We start from the raw sequence: 16422 nt of genomic DNA, 5'->3' as shown, positions 1-16422 counted from the left end.
AGTTCCAGCTGTTCTCACAGTGAACCAATCTACACACTGATGGTGCTATTCTTCTTTTAACATTGTGTAATCAACATTTCTTTCATAATGACAAACTAAAGCAAAAAAAGAAAACAGTCTATTTCCACTGTAAAGGAAACCACTTAGTGCACAAAGTAGGACAAGAGTGAGATGAAAACAGAAAAAAATGACAAAATTTTAAACATTTATGATGCACAAACACTGAATCATTTACATGTAAAATGTTTAAGATCCATTTATCACGATAAACTTTAGGCTTACAGTTCTGTTCAGTTTGTTTAAAGATTTGCACATAAACTATAAAATGCCTGATTATATTTCTGATATTTAACATGAACACATGAAAACTAAAAACTGGAATCCACCTCAGTTAACAGTAGAGAGTCTTTTTTGCAGTAAAATGCAGCCTTCAGCAGCTACTAAAGCAGTCAGTTTATAATGAGTGAATTAAACTGAGTTTCCAGGAGCCAAACACAGACTAAAAGCATGAGCATTTTTTATTGGAGTCCATTTCAGTTTAGAGGTTTCTACCTGCGGTGTCTGTAAACATCTAAGTCCAGAATGTAAATAATGATTTCCAGATTTGCTTTCAGAGCAGCTTTTGGACGCAGTTTTCAGTATTGGACATTAACAGCTGTGAGAAAGTGTCAACAGTGTAATTTCTTCACAGATGTGGGGAAATGTCAGGAATTTACAAGACACGCAGACGCTAAATATCCGGTTTGAAAAGCTGCCTGTCGAACATCTTTATGCTTTTCTGTTGACTTGTGTTGATGTCTAAAAACAAATAAAATAAAGAGGAAGATGGTTTTCTAAGCGTGCTTTACAAACGGCACATTTCCTTCTGTTCTGCAGGTCAAACAACCCTGAAGAAGAAATACATCGGCGTCAGAATGATGAGTCTCACTCCAACGTAAGTTAAAGTTTCTGATGTTTCGTGGTGGTGTTGTGGCGTCTAGTCGCACATATTCAGACCTGTAACCTCCACAGAGCTGTCGGTGTTGTAGAATGGCCTGCTGCACCTCGTCATCATTCTGCTGTAGAGGATAAACTCTGCCTTGTTTGTATTTCTTTAAACCAATCGTCTTAGGCGATGCTCAGCCCAGGATGCAGGGATGGTGCCCCTTCGATGCAGTGGCAGGGGAGTTGTTGTGGTGAACTGAAAGAACAGGTGTAAGCTGAAGCAAACAGTGGGTGAAAGCAACACCAGAAAACAGTGATTGAAAAGTGCTTTTATGGGTGTATTTTAACCCAAACCGCAATCACTTACTAAACCTTTGTAATGATAGAAAAAGCAAAAAAAATGACCAGAAGTGACGAAAAACAGTGACTGAAAAGTAACGCAAACAGCGAGGTTAGACTAAATCTACACCATCAGTGCATTTTACGTAATAATCAGTCCATTTTTTCACATGCACTGATTACAAAATTGCTTTAAATCTTGGGTTTCCATGACGTCAGTCCGTTCTGCTGCAGTCTGTTTAATCTCCGGATGTTTCTCAATCCTGACTTCCATCCATAAAAAGGGTGGCGATCGTATCGAGAGCGTGAGCTCAGCTTTAGCTACCTGCTGCCAAATGACCAGTTTGATCAGGAATGCGAGTCAATCCAGGCCACAGCCTCCAGGTCAGAGTCACGCCTAAACCGGCCTCCAGAGGCTCAGCAGGAAACACCCCAAACCCCAAAACAAGTTCCATTTTACGACCGCTAGATCGTTTTAAACACACCAGAGGGTACGTTTAAAATCAACAGCCTGTTTGTCTCATCAATAATGACCCTTTTTGCAAAGATTACAGACCATTTTACTACACTGTAGAAGTGATCTGGGAGATGTTTGAGTCTTTGTCTCATGTGTCATGACATCGTGATGCAGTTGCCCTGATGATGCTGCATTTAACGACTTAACATTTGGGAACAGATTAATACACAGAAATGTCAAATTTTACATCATTTTTTGAGGATTATTTATTGGAAATAGTTTTTACAAGTTTTTGAGATAGACAGAGGAAATAATATTGTAAAATGTAACTTCATTCCGGTGTAGAGAACTCCTCTGAGTTTCTGTTGCCATCCACAACATGTTGAGTGTTGTGTCTGTTGTATTATTAAATGAGCAGATGTTGGAGCTACATGGTAGTTTTACTGCTGCCGTTCTGTCTCCGGTCCGTCCATGTGGTTGTAATTGGAGATGAGGGAAGAATAAGAGCTAAAGACCACACAGGACATGTTTTTTTAATGCTGTTCTTGGTTTTTTGGCTTTTGGATCTGACGGACAGCACAAACTTTTCATCACTAAACTCTCCAATCTCAGGAATGTACACTACTGTTCAAAAGTTTGGGATCACATAGAAATGTCCTTATTTTTGAAAGATTTTTTTTTTCATTGAAGATAACATTAAATGAATGATAAATCCAGTCTAGACATTGTTAATGTGGTGAATGACTATTCTAGCTGGAAACGGCAGATTTTTGATGGAATGTCTCCATAGGGGTACAGAGGAACATTTCCAGCAACCATCACTCCTGTGTTCTAATGCTACATTGTGTTAGCTAATGGTTATGAAAGGCTCATTGATGATTAGAAAACCCTTGTACAGTTATGTTAGCACATGAATAAAAGTATGGGTTTTTGCGGAAAACATGAAATTGTCTGGATGACCCCAAACTTTTGAACGTTCATGCATATGAAAGATAAATGTTGCCACCTGTTGTATTGTTTTGTGAATGAAGAAAAGATCATTTTTAGACTAAGTATATTGTATGTTTAGCTTCTTGTGTTGGTCCAGATTTAAAGATCAGGGTGAAATTTACATCTCCTGTCATTCAGGTGTCTTAAATTTAAAGATATTTCTGAATAAATGCAGCATCATCAATCAAATATTGACTAATTTGCATCATAAATTGAGTACACTGGACATTTTTCTGGTGCTTATATTACAGAGACGCCTGAACCTTAACCTAAACCTAGCTTAATTTGAGGCGTGTGCACTGGATGAAAGTCATTAAATGTCACATACGACTTTGTCATGGTGCCCCTTTATCACTAGCTGGAACCCCACAATGCTTGTTCTCTGGTTGCTGCAGAATTAAACAGTTCAGGACTCCATCTGGTGGCACAACTAGCACTACAACTGATCTACAAAACTCAGAGTGTGTATTATCTAGGTACATGGTATCACATTTGGACACAGTAGCAGGGCTCACTCTGTGCATGATCTAAATTTACAGCAAAACTGAACTCTTTCAGTGTGGCAGGTTTCTACTTGCAGGTTGTTCTCTGATATTCACCTGGATAAGTGGTTCCTCAAGAAGTGGGTGTATTCTTAATGTATACCAACTGCTAAAGGAACCACTTAACCCACAGAATATCAGAGAGATTGGTATATTCTTAATGCACTTTCTCATCCCTTCAGTAAGCACAGATCCATCTGAAAAACCTCAGGTTTACTGAGTATTTTAAATGTGACATCCACCAGGGACATCTAATGTCAAAAACAGTCCTGACTGCTGTGAATCAGGACTTGCAACTCTTCAATCTTTATGACTGAGAATATAAAATGCTATAACAGAGAGAAAGAGCTGTTTTTCCTGATTAGAAATACCTTTTAGTTCCCATTTGTCCAAATGTTTTTGTTGGGGGGTTGACTGGACCACAGTGTTGCGATATCCTAATCAAATTTCAGGCAATTATTCGTTGGTATTTTTCTTACGGCCTCACACATTCCTTGACATGGGCTGAAAAAAACACAGCACTGAAATACTTTATCAGTCTAAATGAAAACTTAAGTTTTCTCAGAGTTAGAGACCTGATGCTCTGTTGTGGTTTAGGATTTTATTTTGACTTTGGCTTGTTGTTTTAGTCGTTTTCCTGGAGTTGAACCTGTTCTGTGTTCACAAAGATGCTCCTCCAAAATCAGATGTCATGTTCAGGACGAATCAGATGCATCGTCCCTTCAAACCCAACTAAAGCCAGACTGTTTAGTTGAAAATGATTGGTAATGAAGCTCATGTTTTGGGTGTTTTTTTCCACTTCAGGTTGGCGAAGGAGCTGAAGGAGAGGCAGTCAGACTTCCCAGATGTCACTTCTGGAGCGTACGTCATTGAGGTCATCAGCCGAACTCCAGCCGAGGCGTAAGTGTCAAGTCAGAGTCATATTAGTTGTGTAGATTCTCAGGCATTTAGGCCATGGTAACCCTAGAAGCTAGGGGTGTGAATCTCTAATTTAAGAGGTGATCTGATATGAGTCTAGATACATGGGTGACACTATGATTCACTAACGTTACATTTTAATACATTGCGATGCGATTCAATGCGATGCAGCTTGAATCTATTTGTGTGGTGAAAAAATGAAAGAGAAATGTATCAGGTCAGAGCAATGTCATTGTGTTTATTTTTCAAATACACAAAAAGACAGACTGTTGCTATATTAAATATGAGAAAACATTAACCCCTTCAGTATATTGCAATCCGTCACTTCCAACGACACTGTAGGGTCTTAGGTCCCGCAATGAAACAGGCAATAGATGCCGCGATTATCTTGGACCTTGTGGAGTTGTCACTAAGGTTGAAGAAGTTTTTTAATCCAGCGTCTTTGTTTTGCGTATTCTTGCTTGCGCTAACTTTGTTAGCACTAGCATTGACAGAGCCCTTCTCGCCCGTATTGGTGTCTCCATGCCGTCTCAACAGGTGAGATTAGTCGTACTAGGGCTGCACGATTATGGCCAAAATGATAATCACGATTATTTTAATCAATATTGTAATCACGATTATTAATCACGATTGTTCATCATGTTAGAGAAAATATCTGTATTTTTATTGCACTACTTTTAAGCAAACAATATATGAAGCGTTTTCAGTGCAAAGAACTCGACAGTTGTGATTTCCCTCTCTATTTTTCCCCGACATTTTTCATACAGTGTAGATAACGCCACTTTGAAGAAATAATTGCGCGAGGACATCACATATTTATTGTCCACTGTTCTGACCATTTTTCTGACCTCGTTGCTCGCTGTATTTATTGGACACGTCTTTGGCCAAATAAAACGATATTGCGTCCGTTATCTCTGTGTGTCTTTGGGAGGTAGCAGGATACAGTGTTGCCCGATGCAGGGTCGCTGTAATGGTTGTCTGGGTTGCAACTGGACACGGACGGGGATTTTGTGATTCAACGTTAGCTTTAGCCTTCATGCATTCCTCGTATTTGCGTTTGTGATGTTTTTTCAGATGGTTAAATAGATTAGTTGTGTTACTGTGCGGGGCAGACACAACTCTGCTACACGCTTTACTTGTGACTTGTTCTTGTTTAACGTCACTTGCCCTGAATCCGAAACAAGTCCAGACGATGGATGCTGATCCGTTTCGAGGCACCAGCTCCTCACCATGATGCTCCTCATCTCCAAATGCTGCTGTACTTTCTTCTCTCGACATGACTCGCTCTCATCAGCCCAGTCCACTGAGTGATTTGAGGCTGCCGCTGCAGGGTGCGCTCGCTTGTTATTTAGGCAGCTTAATGAAGCCTTAACCATGTGTTCGCCTCCTGGTGGTTGGCTGACTACTGGTTGACAAGGTGCTTGATAAGATATGCACCAGAGCCCGCAGTTTAAATGTAAATATCGCCAACGATCAGGTTAATTTAATTGTGGCAGCCAAAATCGTGATCGCGATCAAAATTCGATTAATTGTGCAGCCCTAAGTTGTACTACCGCTGCAGCTTTAAACACTTTACAAATGGTTAGACATTTATAAAACTTTCCATCTAAAAAGTCTTCCACATTTAGATTTAAGATGTGAGGGTACAAACTGTGGCGGTGCTGTTGGCCATGCTGTTGTGTTGTTGTTAGCAAACGCATTAAGCGAACGTTACTCTCGTAATATGTCACAGTAGGAGTCTCACGAGATTGGTAGTAGCAGAGCTCCAATCAACCGATTCCTAACTTCACAACCGGACATCGACCGCTCTACAGTAGATAGATATAGAGGCCTATTGATCAATGTTTTCATGTCGTTAAAGTTCAAATTGATTTAGTGTCGATGAATCTTTACACCCCTATTTGGAGCTTTAGTAGAAACAGAAGAAGCATCTTTAGAAACCTAAATCCGAAGTTCAGCTGCATTTACAGAAGCTTGTAAGACGTTATTTGATGTATTTCTGTGTTAATCGTGAGTTTGATTTAATGTCAGCAAAAGCACAAGTGGCGCATTCATCACCTCTTTCCTGATTTACCCTGCTGAATAAAAGTACCTGCTGCTTGGTTCAGCTTCACTCCTGCAGAACATATTTGCTCTATGGAAAGATTTTTCTGTTCACATGAAAATAAACATCCCACTTGAGAAAATACAGGTTGTTTTCCTGTTGTCAGGTGGGTTTAACACAGGAGGGGTCGGGATGAGCGTCTGATCTCGCTGAAAGGACGTTTATTAGATGTGAAGGTTTTGCGTGAAGGTTCGGAAAGTTCACTTCTGGTTTTAAAGCTGCTGCATTTGCTTTTGGAAACGTCTCGAGGGCTGGCAGGAAAAACGTTTCCCACCCAGATCGTCCAACTCGCTCTGGCAGGTCGGACAAACCTCTGCAGTCAGAGTGGAATAGATTTGGATTTCTTGTTGGCGTCTTTTCAGCTCTGGAAATGGAGGCTGGGCGTTTGAAGAACTGAAAGAAATGCAGGGCTTCGGGTTCACTTCACTGAAATACCGAGCCGCTGGGAAGCCAAAAGTAAACAGTTGTCCTTAAATCCAGTTTGGATCCACGTCTGTCATGTTTCAGGCTAGAAATCCAAAGGATGACATCAAACCAGGCAGGTTTAGACGTACAAATCAAGGCAAACAAGACAAAAAGGGAGCAAATGAAGTGCATGAATGCAACTTTTTCTCATTTTGCACGAGTTCCTCACATTTTGACAGTAATGTGGAATTATCTATTTATTTCTGCTTCCTGTGGTGTGATAATGTTGATTCAGCTTTGCAAACAGTATAAACACTCTTTTCTCCTACATTTCTGACTTCATAAGTTATTTGAGCCTGTTTGTCATAAGTTTGAGAGTTTTTCCTGCAAATTTACAACTTTACCTTCTAATAATATCCAACTTTTTAGATTATCTGAGGTTTTTTCTTGCAAAAATTCTCTGATTAAAGTTTTTTCTTGATAATTTTACACTTGAAAATTCCGAATATTATCACCCTTGCCCAACTCATTATGTATTTTTTAAAGATATTACAAATTTAGCAAAATTTAATTTCTTGTATTCAAATTTTACATACTGGTTCTTGTAAATTTGTGAGTTTTTTTTTTCACAAATTTACCTCTTTAATTTCTGAGAATATGCTTGTTTTTCCTCATTATTTTACCCTGCTGTGTAATTCTATTTCTTTATCAAGCATAAAGTGAAAAAATGGTCTTATCTAGTCATTTTAAAACTTTTTTTTGAGAATTTTACATTAAGTTTCTCTGTTCGAAAATACTTTTAGACACTATATGGGCAGCTCCTACATAAATTTCAAGTTATCAACAAAAGCAATTAATTGTCAGATTGCATCGATGACAAGTTTAAAAAGAATTTAGACTAGTAAATTAATTTGTGTTTTTTTCAAAGGTCCAAACTTTAACTATGTTGTCATTCATGTTGTCATTGGAAAAGGAAAAAACAGGGGGATACCTTATGAAAGAGCATCCATTACAAATAGCTGGGTTTCTGGGTGACAAAGAGAATATAATCAGACAAAAGGAAGTGAAATATCTCACTGTAAGACCTCAATTCTATTCTTTTTTTGCAACAGAGCTGGCCTGAAGGAGAGCGACGTCATCATCAGCATCAACGGCGAGCAAATCACCTCAGCCAGCGACGTCAGCGCCGCCATAAAGCGGGATAAGACGCTGCGAATGGTGGTGAGGCGAGGCAACGAGGACGTCATGCTCAGTATCGTCCCTGAGGAGATCGAGCCTTGACCTCTCAGCCGACTGAGCGACCAGTCAACGCAACACCTTAACCAGTCGACCAATCCCGAGCTGGCTCTCAGTGTCTTCCAACCAATCATGAACATTTCAATAAACCGACCAACCAATAGGGGGCGTGCGTCTGTCTGGAGATTGTAATTATTAGTGCTCTTCTTCTTGTTGTTTTTGTTTTTTTAATGCTCACACACACCTTCTTGAAACTGCAGCTTCTACCCTGTCATCTCAAACTAATGTTTCCTCTAAACTTTCATTGTCACAAACCTTTTATATCCTACTAACGATCTGTCACTACAAAGAGGTTCCTGCAGGTTACCGTAGTTTCACTGTGTACTGTATGTTCTGGATGGAATATTTTGTAATAGTATTTTTTTGTCTCTGTGTTTGATGACAATGTTTTCAAGAAAGGGAATAAAATTATTTTTAAAAATGTTGTTTTTATTGTAATATAGCTGATGTAATAATCATTCCCAACTTTATTGCAAAGGAGAATAGTGCTACAGTCACCCAAATATTTTACACACAATGCAAAATCTTGCATGGCATTGAAAAAAAAAAAACGTCAATACTAAATGCAAAAGCCACATTAAGCTGCATTTAATACATGAACAAGCAAAACTGGTTTGTTTATCCCGGACGAGCCCCCATTTGTCTCAAACTGGTTCGAAAATGTTCTGAAATGAAATTTATTAAAACTAGACACTGGAAAGTATTTCATGCCAGTGTTTACCAAAAAACATATAACATTGTTTAAAAAATGTATTAGTTATAATGCAGTTGGCAAAGCAACCTTAATCAGTCCCTAGTTTACTGTTATTATTATTAATGGGAGAATAATGCTGCTTTCTTTCCATATCCACCTAAACAGTCCACATTAGAACTCAAAGTCTTCCACTGAACTCCCCAAAAACACCAATGATGAATTCAAAAGTCACATTAAGCTGCACGTAGCACCAAGAAAAGCTTTGACATGTATTCAAACAAACAAGGTTGAATATCCCGGACGAGCCCCCATTTGTCTCAGCTGGCTCAAAGGAAGTTATTAAGTCAAGTGAAATTCATTAAAATCGCACGAAAAATATTTGCTCCCATGTAGAGTCATGATGCAGATGTACAGACTCTGTCGATAAGCCCAAATCTGAAGAAGTTCTGTTTCAAAAAGCTCATTTTATACTTTATTTATGCAGTCAGACTGATTGAAAATCACAGGTGAACTGTAACATCAATATAATCCTTAAAAAGTATTTGTTTTTGGTGATTTATCAGAGCAAATATTCTGTTGTTTAATGTAAAATTGCAGCTACTGAGAGATGATACAATGAAGGAATGTTCACCAAATAGCTAATTTCTGTTTAACCTTTTAACTCACACAGCAGCTCTCTTTTGCTGCTCGTAAAGCATACATTCACACAAATACAACTTAAATTTGCAACTTTACCACGAGGCATATGTGATATTTTTGGCCTACTAGTTGCTAATAATATTTGTAGAAATACAGTCAATACATTGAGTTTTGTTAAGTTTGCAGCTACCAGATGAACACAGGGGAGCATTTAGCAGCTAATGAGATGTTATTTTCCCTAACAGAACTCTGAATAAAGGTATCCTGAAACATTACACAAAATCATTGTGTTTTGACCCAAAAGAGTTAAATGATCTCTAGAAAATGAGTCAACAATTATTTTAATTGTCATTAAAACTCTCAACACTTGCTTGTTCCTACTCCTTAAATGGAATGATTTTCTGTTTTTGTCTGTTTGTTATCATTCAAACTGGACTGTTTGGACTTTCATCTGAACAAAAAAAGACATTTAAGGGAGCTGGGAAGCTGTGGTGAGTATTTTTAAAATTATTTTGCAGTAATAATGAGTAAATCATTGGCACATTAACGTCTGATGAAACACAATCACCGCATCAGTTTCATAATTTACAGTGCGTCTCTGCTGTGTGCACTGCCTCCAAGTGGCTAAAAGAAATCTGGCATTCGGAGCTCTGAATGAGTGAACCTTTATGATATTTCCTCATTAGGGATGTTTAATCATATGCACATGTTAAAAACAAACAGAGAAGAAATTAAACCCCAGCGCCCGAGCTCCGTTCACAAGGAAACGGAGAAAACACTGAAGGAAAGAATCCCATCGAGTCTCAAACACCGTGTTCTGGTCTCGGTGACCTCGGTGTGTGAACCTCCCTCTGTGCAATGTGACACACTGAACACTGACTCCAACTTTGCAGGATGACACAATGAGAGTGTGCATGAATGCAGTGCATGTGTGAAGCCCAGTGGAGATAAAGTGTTACGTAACGCCGGATAACGTTAAAAAGCAGCGATGTTATGATGTGATCTCTGAGCAGGAGGTTAGTTAAAGGGCTCGTCTGGATAAGAGCCATAAAACAAGTTCAGATACTTCAATTGTATGGGAACATAGAGCCATACTATGTGCTAACTATACACTGTACAATGATCATGTCATAAGATATTACAGTGTGCACGTTAGTTGAATGTTCCACTAAAATCTGTACAGTAAGGTGTAGGATTGTCCGTGTACATCAAGCAGAATTAGGGGGGCGGCATAGCTCAGTGGGTAGAGTGGCCGTCTCGCAACCGGAGGTTTGCGGTTCGATCCTCGGCCCGTCGTGCTCATGTCATGGTGTCCCTGAGCAAGACACCTAATCCCTAATTGCTCCTGGTGGGTCGTGGTTAGCGCCTCGCATGGCAGCTCCCGCCATCAGTGTATGAATGTGTGTGTGAATGGGTGAATGTGATGTATAATGTAAAGCGGTTTGGATAAAAGCACTATATAAATACAACCATTTAGAATTAGCTGTACAGTAGATAAATGGTGACCTTTATAGTATAATGAAGTTACAAAGTGGATCACATAGCACGAAAAGATCATATAAAGCATGATGTCAAAACACATTTAAGAGAATAGAGGACAAAACGAGGCAAATTAAAATTACAGAGCAAAATCCAAAGCACTTCAAGCACTTAAATGTGAGGTTGAATCTCAAAAGTCGGTACTAATGTAACTATTTCTGTACAAGTTTGTGATTTAAAGGACCATTCCTGGAAGGACCTTTAGGGAAATCACTGCCAACATAACAGCTAGCACAGCTGATGGGATGGAAGCAGTGACCCGGTTTGTTCTGACTCACCGTCTGTCCGGCACATTCCCAACAAAACATCTTTTCTTAATTTGGCGTCCTCCTTCTGCAACCTGTGACCCATTTCATTTCTGATAACATTTGTCGCAAAACTTCTCCTGTTCTCCTGTGCAGAATCGTGTGGAGAACTTAAACTTAATGGTTCATTCCTGCATCAGTTACTGGAAAACGTGCTGGGAAACACCAGCCGAGTTAATTTCACCTTTTGGGAACTCATAAGCGCCACTTTCCTTTAACTACCAAAACAATACATCCATAAATCACTGCTGTCTGACTCATGTTTCAGTTAGACAATCAGCGCCACATCCCAAAGAGAACAAATTAAAATGTTCTGTTGCCATAGTTATCACCAATGTACCTCAGTTCTTATCTTGAAATGCACCAAAAAGTGATCCAAAATTAACTTATCATGTATTTTCTGTTGTACTTCAGAAAAAACACCACAAAGCGCATTCAATCCGTATAAATATATATTTTATTTGCTATTAATGTGAGCACAGTTTCAACATCACAAGTGGAAATTTTAATAGTTTACAGACATGTACATTATTTAAAACATTACAGCGCCGTGTTAAAATACAGTCACACCTTCTATTTACACTCCTGGAGATGAGTTCATTCTGAGATTTTGACAAAGTTTGAACACAAACTGAACCACACTGATGAGGTTCGAACAACCAAAACTCTTCACACCAGATCAGAACTGCATCTTTTTAGTCGTTATTAAAGCGGAAATGTCAAAATTCTCTAGTTTAAGCCTCTCAGAATGTGAGGATTTGCTGTTTTTCTCTGTTTACCTGGCTTTAAACTGAATGTTTTTGGGATCTGACCAAACAAGACATTTGAGGATGCTTTCATTTTTTGTACCGTTTGCAAAATGGATTAAATCATCTGTAGTTTAATCGATAATGAAAATACTCCGTAGCTGCAGCCTTAGTGCTGTTAGGGTGTGAAGAACAACACTGAAGACGGAGGCCAACATCTGGATGGTGAGACCTGTGAGGAATAACTGGACGTTTCAGTTTCAAGTGGAATAAATGAGTGTTCAGCTGGTGTTAATCATTAAAACCAGGATACGATCGCATCACTGCAATAATTTAAAGCATTTAATGAGTGGCCTTGTGTTCTGTACCTCCCTGGTTTTAGGCTTTCTCCTGGTTCTAGGGGCCAAACTTTTCCAAATGCAGTGCAACTTTTTTTTTTTTTTTTGCAGTAGGAACAGTTGGGATAGTGCTGCTGTACATTCAGGCTTTAAAACGGTGTTGCATTCACTGGTGCGGATCAGAAACCGTTACTGAAGCTGCGTCTTGAGCCGAGACACTTCTGGTGTTAAGTGTTTGAATTAAAGCCTGTTTTGTTCTATTGCTGTGTCTCCGTTAGCGACCAGAAAGGCCTCCAGGTTGCATGTTCTGGAGCTCAGTGCGTCGCCGGCGTCGGTTCCATCTGCTCCGACGGCCCGGTGGACGCCGCTCCTCCAGCTCCGTGGTTCAGGGCGAGCAGCGGTAAGGCGCTGAGCAGAACCTTCTCCAGCTTCTGCTCCAGAGCATCCAGGCGTCGGTCCATGTGCTCCTTCAGCCGTCGCTCCATCTCTTCCAGACGGCGCTCCATGGCTTCGTCCAGTTCCCTGCAGAGCCGAAGAAGGGCCGTTCAGTTCTGCATCTACCAGACAACACTGCTTTGTTGTGGATGCTTGGGAGAGCTGCACCAAACAACCCTGGAGTGGATCGACGTCAGGGGATTTATCAGAAGGCATACACATTACCGTTCAAAAGTTTGGGGTCACTTAGAAATGTCCTTACTGTTTTTTTTTTAATGAAGAAAACATTAAATGAATGATAAATCCAGTGTAGACATTGTTAAAGTGGTAAATGACTGTTCTCGCTGAAACAGCTGATTTTTAATGGAATATCTCCATAGGGGTACAGAGGAACATTTCCAGCAACCATCACTCCTGTGTTCTAATGCTACATTGTGTTAGCTAATGGTGTTGAAAGGCTCATTGATGATTAGAAAACCCTTGTGCAGTTATGTTAGCACATGGATAAAAGTGGGAGTTTTCATGGAAAACATGGAATTGTCTGGATGACCCCAAACCTTTGAACGGTGGTGTACGTCATTACATCTGAAATCATCAGGGACTTTCTGCTTGAAACTTTTTTTAATCATAAACTATAGATGTAAATTTTAGACGGGTAAATCAAATACAGTTGTGCTCATGCATTTGGAAAAATTTGTGAAATATTGTCCTTTTTTCATGGAAAAACAGGGTTAGTGGTCAGAGAGAGTTATTTGTTGTCACAGAATTGTATTTGCGCTGATCATTCATGTTTTCATCAAATAATGGTAGATATTTTAATAATTCTGCCTGACGATGTAAACTTATGAGCACGACTGTATTTCCCCAGATTCATCCATCGACCCACTTTTGAACAACAATATCTCAGGAACTATTTAAGATAAAATCCTGAATTGTTTGCAGTTATTTCACATCGTGTCAGTGATTCAAAATCTGTAATATTGGACAAATAGATCAAATAATGCCTCATGTTTAAAAGTCCCATCTTTGAGTGCGCATTAAGAAAAAAACTGATTATGAAAAAGTCAAACCATGCATGTCAATACAAACCAAACACAGACAATTTCTTATTAGAAAATACTTGGTCACAAAAATGAAAATAAAGTATTTCCTTTGAACTTTCAAATAACAGGTAAAACATCTGTGATCTATGCCTCCTTACTGGTTGGAGAAAAGCAGTTATTTTTTAGAATAGAATAGAATAGAATAGAATAGAATAGAATAGAATAGAATAGATTTATTGTCATCATACATGGAGGCATGACAAAAATATAAGTAGCTGCCACTGGACAGTGCATTGAAACAAGCTAAATTAACAATAATTACTAAGAAAATCTAACTATATTTCAGTGTTGTAGTGTTGAATTTGAGATAAAATCATTCTTCTAGAAGCTCTTCTGTCTACACTCATGCTTAAGAGCAATTTCTGCAGACTGACCCTTAAGAAGAATGTTTTTTTCCTGGTACTGTTGTCATAAAATTTTGCTAATTTTACATTGAATATTTGTGTGTTGCTGTAACTAAATCATATCTAAATACAAGCTGCAAATTAGCACTGTTACTGGCACTGGGATACAAAAGAAAGAAAAAGTATTTTATTTTACGGATATACACCCCCTGTCAAAAGTCAAACCTTTTGACAGGGGGTGTATTTCTACCTCTTGGTAACTAAATTAAAAACACAGCCTGCAGTCACTGTTCCTCCTCTTTAGCAGCACATTCTCTTATTTCCAGTATAAAAAAGTGACCTGATTAAGCTGAGTCAAACCGTCTTGTGCTTATTACTCATCAAATATCATCTTTAATCCATTCACTCATTAAAAGCCCTGTCTGAACAGGAACATCATTTTTTCCTCCAGGGCCTGCTAACACTAGTTCTGTTAAATGCAATCATAACTGCACTGTGTGATTTAGCGTTAGTCACTAAAATGAGAACAGAAATGTTCAGAGAGGTGAGCAGAGAGACATGAAAGACAAAACCTCCAACATAAACACAGAATCTAAAAACCAAACCACCCACAGTCGCTGCTGACCATCGTCTTCCTCCAACCTCAGTCCTTCTGTGTTCATCTTACTCAAGCAGAATGAAACCCTCTGACAGCTGATGTTGGCTTTGTTTCAGCCTGACCACCTGGAGGACTTTTTTTATTTGTATTTTTGGTTTCTCAGCAGATTCCAGCAGCATTACTTTCTGCCCTCAGGGATTTTGAAGACGAGTGAATCACACCAGGGGAAATCCAGAATGCTGCTGCTGCCCGGTTTGTCGCATCGTGATGTTCACCTCTGATCCTCGCTGCCCATCTGCTCAGCTTTATGTACGTTATTAGAGCGCTGCAGGGAAATCTCCAGCATTACAAAACATCACCACACCGAATGACCAACTTGATACGTCTTTGTCTTTGATGTGGAATTTTGTGGTCAAAATAGAGCAGCTTCAGCAACGAAAGAACCAGAACTTGGGTTAGAAAGTAGCCCACTTCACAAAATTGGACTTTGAGGTGCCATAAATTGCAGTTCCTCAAATGTCCACTTGAGGCTGACTCCAAAAATGAGCCATTCCCCATAGACACCCATGTTAAAATGCTGAACTTTACAGTGGAAATAAACCTGTTTACAGCCCAGTACACAAAACATTTCTGTTCTTTACAGCTAATTTCCCCCATTCTGACAACTGCAGAGGAGTGAATTCTAATATAACTCACCTGTTTGAATTGCATTAATGCTTGAAGTTATGCATAATCAAGAGTGTGGTCCCTTTGACTGACATGGGTGCCATTGTAGGACAATCCATGGTTGCTGTAGCAGCACTCATGCTCCGTCTCTTTGCTAATTTTCCAATTAGCTGAGACTTAGAAGGACTCCGGCAGTGGCCACTTTTATTCAGTCAACGCTTACTAACAGTCATGATTTGGTTCGGCCTCTAAAACAAGGCGTTGCGCAAAGTTTTTTAGGTTTAGAATATCCTAAACAGGACTAGTTTGTTATGAATTTTGGGTAAATTAAAGTCTTGGCACATGCTCCAGGAATTTCAGCCTGATTTACCCCGAATTCACCACTCCAGACAATCCGAGGAGATCTGGTCTGACGTCTCAGACTGAACTGATGCAGATTATTTGGTAATGCGAGTGTGGAGGCAGCTCCAATGGAAAATCACCAGCGACGAAAAGATATGAACTGAGAATGGAAACAGCAGTTCAATAGTTTGGTTCAACAAAGTGTCTAAAAGTACTAGGAAAATGCCCACATCTTTTCTAGGCACGTTACAGACACGCAAAAACAATCTTCCTTGAGTAACAAATGAAGTTTGATGGGTTTTTCCATGACAATCATTTAAATCACCCAGTTAGTATTTCTTAAAGTGACATCTATGTATGACATTTAGGAGTGAAAATCAGCATGTTGACAGACTTGACAAGCAATGCTAAACTTTAGCTACAGCTGTTAGAATAAACAAACCACGTCTCCTCAACTTTCAGCTTTGATTTTAACCTCACTGCAAACTCTTTTTAGCGTTAGAGCTACTTGCCGCTCCACAGTCTCCATTCAGTTTCCATCTGTTTAACCATGAGGTCATGTGAGGTGCTGCTCTGATCCCTGATTGGTCCACAGGTACCATAATCCTATTACTATCCTGTAGTGTGTGGTTTGATATTACTTTCCAGTCTTGAAGTGTTTGCATGTCTGGCATTGGATAGAAGAAGATAAAATCTGT

General features: G+C 39.3%; 2 protein-coding genes across 5 annotated transcripts in view; one reads left to right on the top strand and one right to left on the bottom strand.

Annotated features, from left to right (window-relative positions):
* The window catches only part of htra1b (HtrA serine peptidase 1b), a 41586-nt gene extending 33190 nt beyond the window's left edge, over positions 1-8396 (top strand). The window contains exons 8-10 of the mRNA XM_022207071.2: positions 877-934; positions 4057-4152; positions 7792-8396. Of these exons, the coding sequence (XP_022062763.1) occupies positions 877-934; positions 4057-4152; positions 7792-7960 (323 nt within the window). The 3' untranslated portion in view covers positions 7961-8396. The remainder of the gene's footprint in view (positions 1-876; positions 935-4056; positions 4153-7791) is intronic.
* c19h10orf88 (chromosome 19 C10orf88 homolog) overlaps positions 1-16422 on the bottom strand; it is a 30190-nt gene that overhangs the window by 4320 nt on the left and 9448 nt on the right. Inside the window, exon 9 of one of the 4 annotated variants that reach the window (XM_051940009.1) lies at positions 185-1180. The exons of 1 other annotated variant lie outside the window; for it this stretch is intronic. In XM_051940009.1, the coding sequence (XP_051795969.1) occupies positions 1108-1180 (73 nt within the window). In that variant the 3' untranslated portion in view covers positions 185-1107. Of the gene's footprint in view, positions 1-184; positions 1181-11591; positions 12759-16422 lie in introns of those variants that run through there. 2 more of the 4 variants (XM_022207078.2, XR_007938181.1) reach the window with 2 other exon arrangements.

This window comes from Acanthochromis polyacanthus, chromosome 19 (assembly GCF_021347895.1).
Source record: "Acanthochromis polyacanthus isolate Apoly-LR-REF ecotype Palm Island chromosome 19, KAUST_Apoly_ChrSc, whole genome shotgun sequence".
Lineage (NCBI taxonomy): Eukaryota > Metazoa > Chordata > Actinopteri > Pomacentridae > Acanthochromis > Acanthochromis polyacanthus.
Note: the sequence above shows the minus strand (reverse complement) of the source record. Positions and strands in the feature narration are given on the sequence as shown.